The sequence below is a fragment of the Lissotriton helveticus genome, chromosome 12 (genome assembly GCF_964261635.1).
Source record: "Lissotriton helveticus chromosome 12, aLisHel1.1, whole genome shotgun sequence".
Taxonomy (NCBI): Eukaryota; Metazoa; Chordata; class Amphibia; order Caudata; family Salamandridae; genus Lissotriton; species Lissotriton helveticus.
In genome coordinates this window covers 272770177-272784922 of record NC_136073.1, presented here as the reverse complement: position 1 = coordinate 272784922, position 14746 = coordinate 272770177, and the positions used below count along the sequence as shown (strand labels likewise).

At 45.3% G+C, this 14746-nt stretch overlaps 1 protein-coding gene across 4 annotated transcripts in view; it reads right to left on the bottom strand.

Moving 5' to 3' along the window:
• Positions 1 to 14746, bottom strand: part of LOC144798682 (polycystin-1-like protein 3) — a 1031816-nt gene that overhangs the window by 499700 nt on the left and 517370 nt on the right. For all 4 annotated transcript variants that reach the window (XR_013603613.1, XM_078669668.1, XM_078669669.1 and 1 more), the window contains exons 15-16: positions 11918 to 12120; positions 4810 to 4999 (exon numbers count right to left, since the gene is read on the bottom strand). Coding sequence is in view for 3 of the 4 variants with exons in the window: in XM_078669668.1 (XP_078525794.1) it covers positions 4810 to 4999; positions 11918 to 12120 (393 nt within the window). In the remaining variant the exon portion in view is untranslated. The remainder of the gene's footprint in view (positions 1 to 4809; positions 5000 to 11917; positions 12121 to 14746) is intronic.

Genomic DNA, 14746 nt, shown 5'->3' with positions numbered 1-14746 from the left:
TGATATCAAGGTACTACATTCTTTGTAGCAGGCATGTTAACCCTCTGCACTAGTTTATGGTGAGTCTGAGACAGGCCGGCAACTAGAGACACATTTTGGGGGGGCTGAAAAAGATTGGGGGGGGGGGGGCAAATTCTTCCACCCGTAACCAGAGCGGCTGTAAAAAGGGATGTAAACACAACAAAAGCCTAATTTACAAGTACACGGTCTTTAAAGACCTGTGAATTACTTTGGGTGCTACCTTCTTAGCTGCGACGTAAGACCCCGGAGCTGCACAAAGAGACCTGTCGAAAAACAGTGGGACACTGACAGATATTACCGCTCATGAACGCTGAAGACTGACTCAAGTATGGATTGAGGCTGTGGCACTACAGTGAACAGCAGGCGCTGTATTATTTCCAAAAACATGTTGATGTGCGGCTCGTTGCTGTCCTAAACAGTGTGACCTGAGTCCAGACAGCATGAGACTCTCACTGCGTGTGACTGCAGAACTCGAGCTGTGTAACGCAACAGGGCAGGCGGCTGATGACTGTGCGTTAAATTTCACACATCGTGCCGCGGCGCCCCTGGCACCTCATTACGGCGCACCGGCGCAAGGTTTGGGAACCATTGCCATAACCCCTTTCCAGAGTTGGAACTCCCTTGATCGCTCCTTTTGAGAGCATCATTTCTGCCTCCTTGTGCAATAAGTGAAGACGAAGGGGAGGGGGTCCCTTGGGTGGTTTAGTTGGAGGTCTCTCTAGGAACTCCAGAGTATGGCCGAAGGCAATCAGATCCAGTACCCATTGGTTAGTTGTTATATTCTCCCATTGATAAAAGAAACTGGAGATCTTCGCACCCACAGGAGGGGAAAGGGAGGAGGAATCTGGTACCCTGCTTAGATCATTGTTTTCTTCCGTTATCTCTGCTGTGGGCTGGTTCTCTTTTGCGGCCCCCGTCGAGAGAACCCAGCCATAAAAGATTGACGTAGGTTGCAGGTTGATAGAGTTGCCTGTATTGGCGCAGATAGGTTTGGTATTGTTGTGCTCTCTGATAATTGCCCCTGTATGTACCGAAGCTGCGTCCTTTTGCTCCTCTAAAAGGTGTTTTTCTGTACTGGAGGGTGCCTAAAGATTTTTCTGTATCAGTGTCAGTCTTTATGGACAATAGTGCCTCGTCAGTATGCTTAACAAACAAAGTATCTCCATCAAACGCCATGTCCAGGATCTTTGTCTGGACTTCAATTCTAAAAGTGATGGCTTTCAACCATCCCTGGCGCCTCAACACTGCCACACTTGAAAGCTGGCAAAACCCTGTGTTGGCTATGTTCATAGCACAGTCGATGGTCTCAGAAGCTGCTTGCTCTCCCTCCAAAAGGATTTTACTAGCTTCCTACTTCTTGTCTTCATGGATGAGGTCTAGCAAGGAGGCAATGTCAGACTACATCTGCCAATCAAAACGGCTGATGATATCCAAAGAGTTGGCCGCCTCAATGGTAATTGCAGTCATGGTGGAGAAACGCTTCCCCATACTATCTATTCTACGTCCCTCTTTATCTGGGGGAGTTGAGATCGTGGTGGCTGGGTTCTTTGATCTAATTTCCGCCGCCTTAGAAATTACGGAATCTGACCTCAGGTGACCCATCAGGCAAGAAGGGGAATCTTCTGGTGCCGGTATTTTTTGTCTATGCCAGGGAGCACTGGTGATATTGTGGCTGGGGTTTTCATTATTTTTACTCCCTCTTACCAAATATAGTTAATTATCTGGATTATCCAACTGGATTTTCTAGCCTCCTCCTTGAATTCATACAGGAAGAAGTATGTATGTTTCACAGCCATGGGAAGATGGAATCTGGTGGAAGCCCTCTCCATTTTATTGGGGAAACCCCTGATGTCCTCTGGAGACAAATTCGCTGGATGGTGTGAAGGAGGAGAGGGAGTGGGAAGAATTTAATCTTATTTGCAGGTGTGCGAGGATCTCACCCTCTTCTCTCTCCTCATCCGAGGAGGAACAGTTGTCCAGATCAGGCTCCTGTATAGGAGGGTGCAGTGCTGTTGGCCTCACTGGTAAAGCCGGTGTTCCAAGGGACTGCGGCTGAAGTGGTGGTGGCTCTATTTGGACATTTTGGGATGGAAACCTCTGTCTATAGTCAGCCAGCATAACCTGAAGATCTTGAATTAGAGATGGTTGCAGATGTGCCATCTCTCTAGGGCGAGATTCAGGAGCATAGCCATAATGTTTGATAAGGCAAGGCGGCGCCAGATATGGCTAATAGTACTGCTGCTCTTCCTCATAGTCCCCTTCCTCATCTTGGCACTTTACATGTGATTCGGATGGGCTATGTGCAACTCCATATAATTCATCCTCATCTTCTTCCGACTCATGTAGGTAAAGAATGTGCGAAGGAGGCAACAAGGAAATGTTGCTAAACGCCGACATCTCAGGACGTAAAAATGTATTCAACACCTTTATTATCATCAACAGTGGCGTCAACAGTATCATGACCACTGATGATGAAATGCCAGTCGTCAATGGTGCTGTTGCAGCCCGCGTTGCCGTTCACCGTACGGTCGTCGACGGCATGGTCGTCAACGCTGCCTTCATCGACTTCACCAACGGTGGCTTCGTCGACAGTATAGATGTTGATGGGATAGACGTTTACGATGATGGTGTCAGTGAGATCCTTGTCGGCAGTATGGGGCCGGAGAGGGCCACTGTTGTTGTCGTTCCTGCTGTCAATTGAGCAGACAATGTCACAGTAGTACTTGTCATCGTCGACGATCTACGGGTTGTTGCGACAGTGACGCCGTCGATGATGATTTTTTGTCTCTGTACCTCACAGAATCTCCAGGTAGAGGCTCTATGATGCTTCTTTTCCTTCCTCACAGGAGTAGAGGAAACTGAAGATGTACGCTATTTAAGATGTTCCTCCTTTTTAGAGCTGTAGCTCTCTTGGGAGGGTTCGAGGTGTTTCCTGCCCTCTCCAGAGGCGTTGTCATGAAATCTAGCTCTCTTGTGAGGTCTGAATGATACATCACTGTCCTCTTCAGATGATTTCTGTTGCTTAGTGGACTGGAGCCACAAATGCTGCCGCTCTCTTTAGCTCTCAGAGTCTTTTTAGAGAATGTGCGACAGATTTTGGACTGTCTTACCTCATGGGCTGGATGGGGGCAATAAATGCAGTCCTTGTGAGGATCGTCCACATAAACCCTTTTCTTGCCACAGATCTTGCAGGGGCGGAAAAGGCCTTTTTTATCAGACATAATGAAGACAATCACTCAGGAATTAATTCTATAAGTTAGTAGAAGAAAACTGAGTACAACTCAGGGAGTCTGCCTTCACACATGACATGCAGTGAAAACCTGAGGGAAACTGCCTCTGCTAGGGGCATTCTAGAGGGTGCTAGCAGCATTACTATGTTGCCCTGGGATTCCCATCTCAACAACGGGGAATGATTCAGGCATGTGAATCTATGAAAGATCCCCAATACTGGATAACTGGGAGGGGGACGAAGGTAAGGGACCGGTGATTGTGCTCCATGGAGTAGATTGGAGTCTGCTGATCAGGAAAGAGGAACCTAAACATGCCCTCCACATGATCCTCAAAACCAAAGGTTTTCTTTCCTCTCTTTGGTAATCAGATTAAATTGACTCTACAGAAAAATTAAATACACAAGCCTATTATTTCTTCAAGTCTATTCTTAATGTTGTGAGTGTAAAGACCTGAACAGTAGGGTTGACTGCTAGGCTGGAGTGGATCAGCAGGAGTTCCATTGGCCGTAATGCAATCAAGAACAATGGACCTCACATCCTCAGACTGTCGAGTAAAAGCCATAATTGGAGTGGAATGAGTTTCTCACACCCCTGGGACTTAGTGCCACTGTACCAGCTGCAGTTATGATGCCAACAATCCCGCCAGGCTGGAGGAAAGTACTGTTCCAAGTAAGTTTGGCAGATAATATAAGCAACAGCAAGATCAGAATAGCTCTTTTTGTTACTTTCAGTTATGCTGATGTAGTGCAACGCGGTTTAAAATAACTTTTGTCCTCATATCGCTTTGCTGCAAGCTTGTTGCTTGCTGTGGGTGTGCCTCTCTTCCTGAGGGGATGTCCATGGAGATGTCGTGACCTAATCACTAAGTGTGCTGTGGAATGAGTGTAGGGTAGGAGGGGAGTCTTGTGACTCCCATCCATACCCATGTAAGTTATGACTGCAAGGTGCATCACATGTGAGGTACGTGTCTTCTAAACCTCCACCTACCTTACTCAGCCGTGCAATTTATTCCATCTTGTGAGGTCTCTGTGGGCCCTATACCTCACAAGACGTTTACTCCCTTTCCTTTGTACTGGTGGGTGATTGTGTGGCTAGCGGGGTGATCTATGTTGATATTATCCCTTGTCTAGCTGCTCTTTACAGAGCCTTTAGCTTGTATTTTAGTATTGTGCCTGTCTCTTTTCCTTACACAGTGGACTGACTGCGTTGTCTAGCTGGGTTATTGGACTCCATTCCATCTTGGGGTTTTTAGCAGGGTTCGACCTGGATCAATGTCACCATTTCCAGTACTTCCTCTGTACCCCTGTTGCTGGAGATCTGATTCTCTTTTATCCACCCCTGAAGTGTGATTGGCTTGATTTGGTTAATTGGTTCAACGGTTCTCCCTTTCATATTTTCCAATATCCTCCTTTTTGCAGGTTCCCCTGGCCCCACTCATATTCCACTGTTTCAGTCAGTGATGTTGCTGCATGTAGTGGTACTGGCATGCACACAGTGATCACCCTCATTGCAATGGCATGCTAGTACCCAGATATCAGCATGCTGAGCCAACACCTACCTTTCAACTGCAAGGGTTCTGTCTGCAGCTGTTCCCCAGATAGACCATGGTTAGTGACATGACAATGGATTAGGGAGGACAATGTCTTGATGAGCTCGGGTATACTCTCGGAGCTTTCCACGCCTTCCGGGGTCACACCCAGCACTTGAATCACATACAAATAGAGGAACTGCACCATCTTCTGCAGATCCTGGGGGCATGCAGAGGGAAGAAAGGATACACTATTGGGAAAATGCCTTATATTGCAGAGCAAAACTAATACTTTCTGGACACATGCAATACAGCTGAGGAGCATGCACATTTAATTTTTCCACTCACTCTTCTTTGGGTTAAAATTTATCACATGCCCCTAGTAGACATGATGTCCTAGCCCCACCTAAAACTCATCAGAGCAACCCCTAAAAAGCAGTGTTTTACTTAATTCTGAATTATCAGAATGATTGGTGGCAGGTTTAGCCAAAAGTCGTATTTCCCACCAGCCTCTTACAATCTATACCTATGTTGCTTGTTGGAATTTGGCCTAGAGATCTCATCTCAGAGCTGCTGGTTAAAATTATCTGTAAAATTTCAAGTGTACCACAGAAAGTTTTCCTTTTGTTCTTCTGCATGCTTAGAATGAGCTAGTTGTTGAGAGATTTATTAATGCCAATGTATCCACCAACTTTGTTTACACACAGTAGTACTAACTAACCTTACCCACAGGGAATGTGATTGTTTTCTGAGCCTTGCCAATATATTAAAGAGAGTATTTACCTTCATAAAATCTTTACACACATTTGCTACTTCTCAGTATTATATACTAGGTAAAGGGTACATAGTTATCACCATGTATTTAGTGCTAGTTCAATATGTTTCTGAATGTTTTAGTAACACTTTTGTTACCAGTGATACAGCTATGTGTCACCCCCTTACAAAAGGGGATGTTTTTAGGATCTCGGCCAAATGTCCAAATCAACTCACCGATCTCAACTGTAATCCAGTAATAATCCCACAGTGGAATAAAATCACAACTGCAGACCAAAGTCTTTAAAAAGTGCCAGGAGACCAAGCAATTGGCAAGTGCTGGGCAAGAGATATACCCCCAGATGCATCAAGCATCCATTTTGCGATTCCTTATTAGCGAAAAATAAGGAATCGCTAATAAGAAATAGCAAAATGGTATGCAATAAGAAATCACTTTAAAAATAGCGATTTCTTAAAATTCCTTAATTGCGAGTCGCAATTAAGGAATACCTCCCCATTCATTCCTGTGGGCCTAGAGGCCCATAGGAATGAATGGGAAGAATCTTCAATTTGCGAATCACAATTAGCGAATCGCAAAATGAGATTGCGATTTCAAGGGTGCAGGGGTGTCCAAAGGACACCCTGTTGCACCCCTGAAATTGATCTTTGCACATATGTTGCGCACACACATGCCCTTAGGGAATGTGTGTGCGCAACATGAAACTTTGAAAAATGCACTTTAGTGCATTTTTCAAAGTTTTTGCAAATTACCATGAAGTTGTACTTCATGGTAATTTGCAAGCCCTATTAGCGAAATCGCTATTTTTTTAAACTTGAATGCATTGCATTTAAGGAATCTCAATTTGAGATTCCTTAAATGCAAGTAATCGCAATTTAGGAAATTCTCAATTTGCGATTTTTGCATTTGGGATGATGCATCCCAAATGCAAAAATACCGGTCGCAAAGGAGCAGTTTCTGAGAATCTGCCTATTTGTGAGCGTTTTTTAGCTTCATGCACCTGGGTCATAATCAGTAACTTAACATAACAAGAGAAAATCATAGGGTCTGATTTATAATTTGGTGGGCAGGTTACTCTGCAGCAAACGTGACGGAGTATCTTGTCTGATAAACCCTAGGTCTGCTAGTTGCATCTAGACAAGGACCCTACGTTTTCTGTAGGTGGAGCCCCGTTGGCTCAGTTGACAGAAAAAGTCCTCCAAAAGCTCAATGGAGTGGGTGCCTTCGGAAGAAGGACATTACATAGTTCACCTCATTTAGGGAAGAAAGTGTGTAAGGGAATGCTTCTTTTTGCATGATCACCTCCAAAGTTGTGAACTGATGTTGCTGGATTTTTGACTATGAGAATGCATTAACGAGGCCCCAGTGCTCTGACCCATAAAAGATATATGACTGATTGGGTCATCCATGACTGACATAAGGTGACTTACTTAAAAGTCCTTAATATACGATATCAGTGGTACTCAGAGCCTGTGAGTTCAAGCGTCCCTCATGGACTGCTGCATTTACTATACCACCACAAGAGTGACAAAGCAAAGAATTACTTCCAGCCTGCCATGGCTGGCAGAGCAGTTTTTGAACTGTTAATTCGGCTTTGCCATTTAAAATAGCCCTTCCTTTTTAGGTCTCGTGGCGTTTAACAGCGCGAAGCGCTGTCTCACCAGAGACCTATTGTTTGGGACTCAGCTTTCCAGGAGACAGGAACTGGCCGCGCGCATCTCCTCTGCCAGAAGGCGATTTGAGCGGGCCACGCGCACAAGAACGCGCTCGCTGTGTCCAGCTCCTGTCTCCTGGAAAGCTCCAACACACACGCATGCGCACACAAAGAGACACACACGAGCGCACATACACGCACGCACACATACAGAGACACCCCCCTCCCCCCGCCGTCGCACACAGAGACACACACACAAGCGCACATACACGCACGTACACATACAGACACCCCCCTACCGTCGCACACATACACACAAGCGCGCACACATACACACACGAGCGCACCGACACCCCCCTGCCACCGCCCCTTCAAGTAAGGCCCACTTACCACCACTCCGGACATCTGAAGCCTACGTGGGGCTCTCCCTCGGGCATGGGAGCCCCGCGTCCCGCGTCACCACTGCTCCTCCAGGCACTCCGTGGGCGCGGGCTTAAGAAGACGGAAGTCCCGCCCCACGATAGGTTTCGTTTTTGGGAGTGCGCGCGCACGTCTTGTTTCATTTGGGCATATTCTCTACTGCTACAGACACAATACACACTTCAAGCACAGTTCGTAGCACTATAGGCTTGCTCGAGATTGGAACCTTACACTGAAAACCATTCGTGCGTAATTACAATTAGAGGTATGCTGTAGGAGTGGCACACACAAACACCATGCAAATACACAAATGTCACAAAACGGCAACCCGAAATCTGGGCAGCCCTGTATGACTATTGTAATTTTATGTTTCGATTACTGATGTACAGGGCTCTAATACCTCCGGGTGATGCCCGCGCTATATACATCCGCATGAATGCTTCTATGAAAAATACATAAATAAGTATTGTGTGTGAATGACTATCGATGTGAAATGCCGACCTCACTCATTCTGCTCTTGGCGTGCCGGCCCCTTTAATGGGAGAGGGACTTTGTGAGGAGGGGGCGGGAAGCCCTGCCCTCCACCATCTGCCCGTGAATTTAGCATCAAAGGTACATTTTGCCCTGACATATTTCCAGCAGTAGAGATGAATGTGGGATATACCTTTCTCGGAAAGGCAGGGAGAGGCTTTGCATGGGGCCCTACTTGACATGACCGCCGCATTCTCTGTGATTTTCGGGAGAGACAGACAGGTTCTCCAGTCCTTCACACGTGGTCTCATTTTGTGACGGTCGTCAGGGTATATGCCAGTTCTGCCCATTTTGGGACTGTAGGTTGTCACAAATGTCCTCGCCATGGGTTTTACACAGGACGCACTCTAGTGTGATGTGTACGATAGAACTACTCAGTTCTTGCAATGTCTCCCTCCGCATTGTACCCAAGCCCTACCTTTCCCCTACCCCACTAACTTCCTAGGTGCCATTTTCATGCCCCAAGGGCTCATCAGATGTCCAGTGTTAATATGGTGCTAGTGACCTCCTGCTGGGGTGACCCCAGGTCGGCGCCGGCCCCAGCCCGATATTGCTGAATATTTTTGTCTTTGGTTTATATGTAGGGTAGGAAACGGGCAGTGGCAGCGCGCGGTCCTGTCGTCACCCTAAGGCTGGCGTTTTGTTTTCAATACAAACATCACAGTCGTGCTTCCTTGTGTGACTTTACAACTTGTACATTTGCAATTTTTTCTGATTGTATCTTTTATGTAACGCGCGTAATCCTAAATCCTTGTGTTTTGAAACTGGTTCTTATATAAAGCGCTCTCACACCTTCGGGTAAAGTTCGCGCTATATAAAATCGCATTAAATTAATAAATAAATAAATACAATAAAACAATTGCTGCCTGGGAAAAGGCGGGGGCCTGTTGCCACAGGCCCGCCTGGTGGCGTCAAGAGGTGGGCATGGATGCTGCTGGGCCAGGAGCTGAAAATACCAAAGTGATGGTTATTCTTGGCATGTGTAAAAGGCCGGCAGGGCTGGGTGCAGTCATGTGCAGGGCCTACAGGAAAACGCCTGGGCGTCAGAAAGGCATGTGATGGGCCCTGTTGTACCCGTGTCATTCTTCGGCCATCAGCCGATCTGAGCAACCCCCCCCCCCGCCTCTTGCCATGGGTCGTCCTGATGACCAGTCGCCTCGAGCGACGCTCTGCACTTCCAGAAATGTCACTTGTGTGAGGAAGGGTTACACGTGCAGGGCCCCAGCAGTAGCGTAGCAAGGAGGTAATGGGCCCCGGCGCAAGCAAGAGAATGCCCCCCCCCTCCTTTGAATACGGCTATTATCAGGGTTCAATGGGCCACTAAGGGCTCGTGGTCCAGGTGCCAACGAACCAGCTTCACCATTGGTAGCTATGCCCCTGGGCGTAGGGGAAGTCGTTTACTTTTCCACCTTGCTACGCAATTTGGCTTAGATACAGGACCGAGTCTGTTACATGTATGCGTCACACAGGGCAGGTCACCTTTTTACCCGAAGGAGGGGTGATAGACCTGGAAGCTTAATGGGGTTTCCCCTGACTTTTTGTCTCTACCTGGCAACTTGATGTGGTTTCCACTGACTTTTTGCCTCTGCCTCCCGTTATTTGTACCTGTGTGCTGGACACAGTTTTTGCTAGTTTAGGTGCTCTGGGCACTTTGCCACTGCTAGTCAGTGCCAAAGTTCAAGTGCTCCCTGTGTAAATTGTGATTTTGAGTGGTTATCCATGATTACCATATATGATTTACTGGTAGTTCCCTAGTAATGTGCAAGGTATGTACTCAGGGCCTGTAAATCAGAGCTGTGTGAATAATAACTGCGTCAGCCCGTGCCTGAGGTGTATCATCAGAGCTGTGGGAATAATAGCTGCGTCAGCCCGTGCCTGAGGTGCATCATCAGAGCTGTGTGAAGAATAACTGTGTCAGCCCCGTGCCTAAGGTGCATCATCAGAGCTGTGTGAATAATAACAGCTGTGAGCCCGTGCCTGAGGTGCATCATCAGAGCTGTGTAAATAATAACTGCGTCAGCCCGTGCCTGAGGTGCAACATCAGAGCTGTGTGAATAATAACACCGTCAGCCCCGTGTCTGAGGTGCATCATCAGAGCTGTGTGAATAATAACTGCGTCAGCCCGTGCCTGAGGTGCATCATCAGAGCTGTGTAAATAATAACTGCATCAGCCCCGTGCCTGAGGTGCCACATCAGAGCTGTGTGAATAATAACTGCGCCAGCCCTGTGCCTGAGGTGCATCATAAAAGCTGTGTGAATAATAACAGCTGTGAGCCCCGTGCCTGAGGTGCATCATCAGAGCTGTGTGAATAATAACTGCGCCAGCGTGAGGTGCATCATCCACATTGCTCGGGTCACCCAAATTCATGCACTCTCTACCACACTGCTTTCAAGAACAGCATACTCTTGTATACACTCTCACTGCTCACCAATTCAAAGTTTGCTAAATATTTTAGGCAACGCATTGTCATACACAATGCCAATAACTCAAACTTTAATGCTGTGAGACCTATTGCACTGTAAATGCTTGTTAATATAAAGAAGTCACCCCTTAGGCAGGCTTATCCTGCCCTAAAGCAGTGTGTTGCACATTGAAAAATTGAAAATGTGTTTTTACTGCAGAACGGCTGGAAGACCTATTGGGTAGTACAAGGTTACACGCTAACCACGCAGTTGTGCTAACTTCTGCATGGGACTAAAGTTGATACTTCAAGGTATCAAACGAATCGTAGCATTAAACACAACTTGATGCGCAAGTAGAATTTAATGTAAAGTTTGGATATATGGCCACTTTAGGAAATTGCCTCTCTGTTGTCAAAAGTTATCCAGTGACTGTTTATGGTTGGTGGCAATTGCCAAAGCTATTTGAGTGAAAAAAACTGATTTAGTCTTTGATTTATACCTCCACAGCCCTCCAGTGGATTTTGTTTGATTTGGTGCGTAATAATTCATAAAAATAAGATCTATTTTTATAAATTGGTGTTGATGTCAGATTTCCTTTGTGTCGAGTTTCTTTTTTATTCCTCTGTCTTAGTAATTCTAAATGCTTTGCACTTGTTCCTTTGTTAAAGCCTGACTGCTCAAAGCTACAGCTACCGAGCGTTAAGCTATGGGCATACAAACAACAAAAAGCCTGGCTTGACCCAAGACTGAGATGGATTTGTGAGTTTATTACACGATTGAGTGGCATTTCTTCACAAGACATAATGTCTTTTTTTTCTTGTCATCACCACCAGGAAACAAAATGGTGGTGAGGGACATGAAAAAAAACATAATTGCCCCTACATCCTGGGAAAAAGCTCTCTGTGTGTGAGGGGGAGAGACAGAAGGCAATTTTTTTGTTTTTCTGAAACAAGCTCCCCCTTTGCAAGTTTGTTTCTGAAAAAACAAAATCTTTTGAAATGTTTGAGGAATGCCCATCAAAACAGACGACAGACGTCCGCACCTTTTGTACACTGAACTGAAACACCATGATGGCAGTTCCTTTTAATATATAGAGATAATCGCTGCACTGATGGTCATCTCCAAATCCTACGCCACCTTGACTTACTGTACTCCGTATACCAAAGCTGAAATCGGGCCTTAAATCAGCCCCTTAATGTTCAAAGTTATAAATGTTTACTCTTTACGATTAAATACCTTGAACTTTTTATGGGGCGGGGGTGGTGTTGATCCTCCTTCACAATTCTTTATCTTTACATGGAGTCTTTCGTCCTCCTCGTGGTCTCCCAGCCTTTGGGGGTGGGTACGTGTAGACTCACCTGTTGAAGTCGTTCTATTGCAGGCATTTCAGGCATGGGCTCTGGGCGTATGGAGACACTAATCTTGGTGGGAAGGTGCTTGAAGTCCTTCAGATGTACTTGGATGAGGTGGAACATGTACACAATTATCAGGTTTGCAGGGACAAGGATGAAGGACGTCTGTATACTGATGACGAGCTGGTCCAAAGTCACTTTAAATTCACCTAGGAAGACAATGTAACAACTGATTATGGACAGCCAGTTTGAATAGTACAGACACACCCAAATGCTTTCAGTTCCACCGGGGGTTCCAATCACAGTTCAAAAAGCGAAACAGATCCAAATGTCTCTGCCATTAGCCCACCCCTGGAAAACCTGTGACTGTTTAGGACACAGGTTTCCATCCTAACTGAGAGCAGAGACAAGAAGTCTGGGATAGATGCCAGCTTAAAGTCCTCTCCCACATTAGGCACCATTTTTAATATAATCATGTCACAGGTCAGCCTTTTGTCATACCATCTGTTTCTTTCCACTCCTAAATGGGCCATCCCAAGATACGTGGTCAATGACTGCTCCTCTCCTATGCTGTGCTATAAATGGAAGACCTTTTCATGTGCCTCATTATGGTGCCACTTACTCTCACTGGAGAGATGAAAAACAAAGGAACTGCCTCAATACTGCCAGACTTCCGGGCAGCAAAAACACGTTTTTACAGAGAAACCTTTACACTATTTTTTAGCAAAAAATCTACATGCATCATTGAACTCGATTGAATTTTGAACCAAGTTTTAGAAAACTCATTTTCATCACAATTAGATCTCACCAAAGATTAAAAGGTAGCATATAGAGTTAAAATAGTGCCTTGAAGCTAATAAGTGCAGAAGCATACAGTTTTCATTTTAATATTTAATATGTTCCCCTTTTATACATTGAGCAAATGGCCTTGTGGGTGACAGTGCACACCAAGGGGTGACTAACGTAATGTATATAACTAAGTTCCTCCATGTGCTAAAACAAATGTTCAAAGCTGCAGCCTTCAAGGCCACAGCGTACCCCCCTCCCCCCTCCCGAAGTCTATCTTTCACAGTGACGCAGATGGATGTTGAAATATACATTCCAGTCCATATGTGACACTTTACTTATATGTCACAGATACATGCCCTGCACCATTAAAGGTGCAGGACCCTACTTAAAAGTTAAATAATAAATAGAAGAGGATAGCGATTACCCTTAGGTCATTGTTTTATTTTTGATGTAAGGAGAACAGGCTGCTAGTATTGGTGCCATTCAGAAATGTTTATGCTTTAGAGGCTGGGAGCCAGCACTGTGCAGTTTATCTAGTACATTTCGAAAATCTAAGGGGTGCAGCTGGCCAAGTTTGGTGGTGGTTCTTTTAAGTTTTAAGAATCTATAGAAGTCAATGTCAGAGAGCATGCAAAGTGTCTGTAATTCATAAAGCCAATGGTAGATTTTTTTAGATTCTAGTTCAGTTATTTTGGATGTGACGCTTCAGGCCCAGCCATTCCAGAAAAGGGGCTTCATCTCTACGTTGAGCCTGTTTCACAAACTGCCTTTTGTAAGATGTAAAGTTGCACTACAAAATGCTACTCTCAAGCCTACGCCTGGAGACCTCAGCCTCTCCCACTGTTTCTATGTGGAGATCTCTGACAAAGTGGAAGAGATATCCACACACAAAGGTATGTATTTTTGTAGTAAATGTGGGAGTGGTTAGAAAATGGGGAACACTGCTACTAAATGCGAGGGAGTTAGGGAAATTTGAAGAAGGGTTACGGAGTAACATGCCACTAAAAACACACCCATAAAAGAGAGTAAGACAAGCGCTTTTCAAAAACAACACCTTTAAAGTTACTACAGCCCTAAATGTGCGAAAACATGTGTAAATGTACTCCAGCCCAGCCTACGAGTAAGTCAGACACCAAACTAGGCCACCCATAGGTCCTGCAACACATTCCCATATAAAACAACCGAGGCAGGGAAGATACCTTAAAACCAATAAAGACGAGAGGTAGTAGTGGTTTAGCAAACACACCTCGCTAGAACAAATCATTTCTGTGGGTACACTACAATGATGTCAAACACATTTGGGGCGGTGCTTTTTGGCTGTCCCCACACACTACTACCAGAGGTGTGTGCTCACAATGGACCAATAGATTCAATGTGTGCAAACTTCAAAGAAGGAAACCATAGGACTCAGTCATTAGTCAGGGGATGTCATACGGCCCAAACAGTAAGGACTTGTGTTAAACAAAACTTTTATTACAGACATCGAGGATTTTGTGATCTTCGGTGCATTCATATATTTAACCTTTGGAACTGAATAATAACCAACGTGTGTTTCATCATGCAGTGACTTTTTGCAAGGCTGTGAGTTTACTGCAAACATAGTTCAGATTTAAAACAAGTCTAGAAAACAGAGACAAATGTATTGAGTCAGTATCAGATCCGAACGTAAAGAACCCGATTTTGATACAAGACCCTAGTTAGGAAAGTAAGAGACAAAAGCAGTTGAAAAAAGTAAAGTGGAAAAATTCTCCGCCTAGAGTGACTCCTCCAACCTGTAGGTCTAGATAGTGGAGGAACAGACTTGCCACCAATGATGAGATACAAAGTGCTGGAAAGTATGTGATTGAAGAAGCTATAGAGTGAAAACAAGCCCACTCAGTGACTAGAGTATGAAGAAGCATCCACACTCGTGGTGCAAGAACAAGCGCCCGAAGTGGATACGCAAACTATATAACTTGACCAACCTTTGAGTAAGATATAGATGTGTTATGTTATGTTATGTTCTGTTATAGGGGTATTTGTTAAGAGCACGGCTACTCCAAGGAG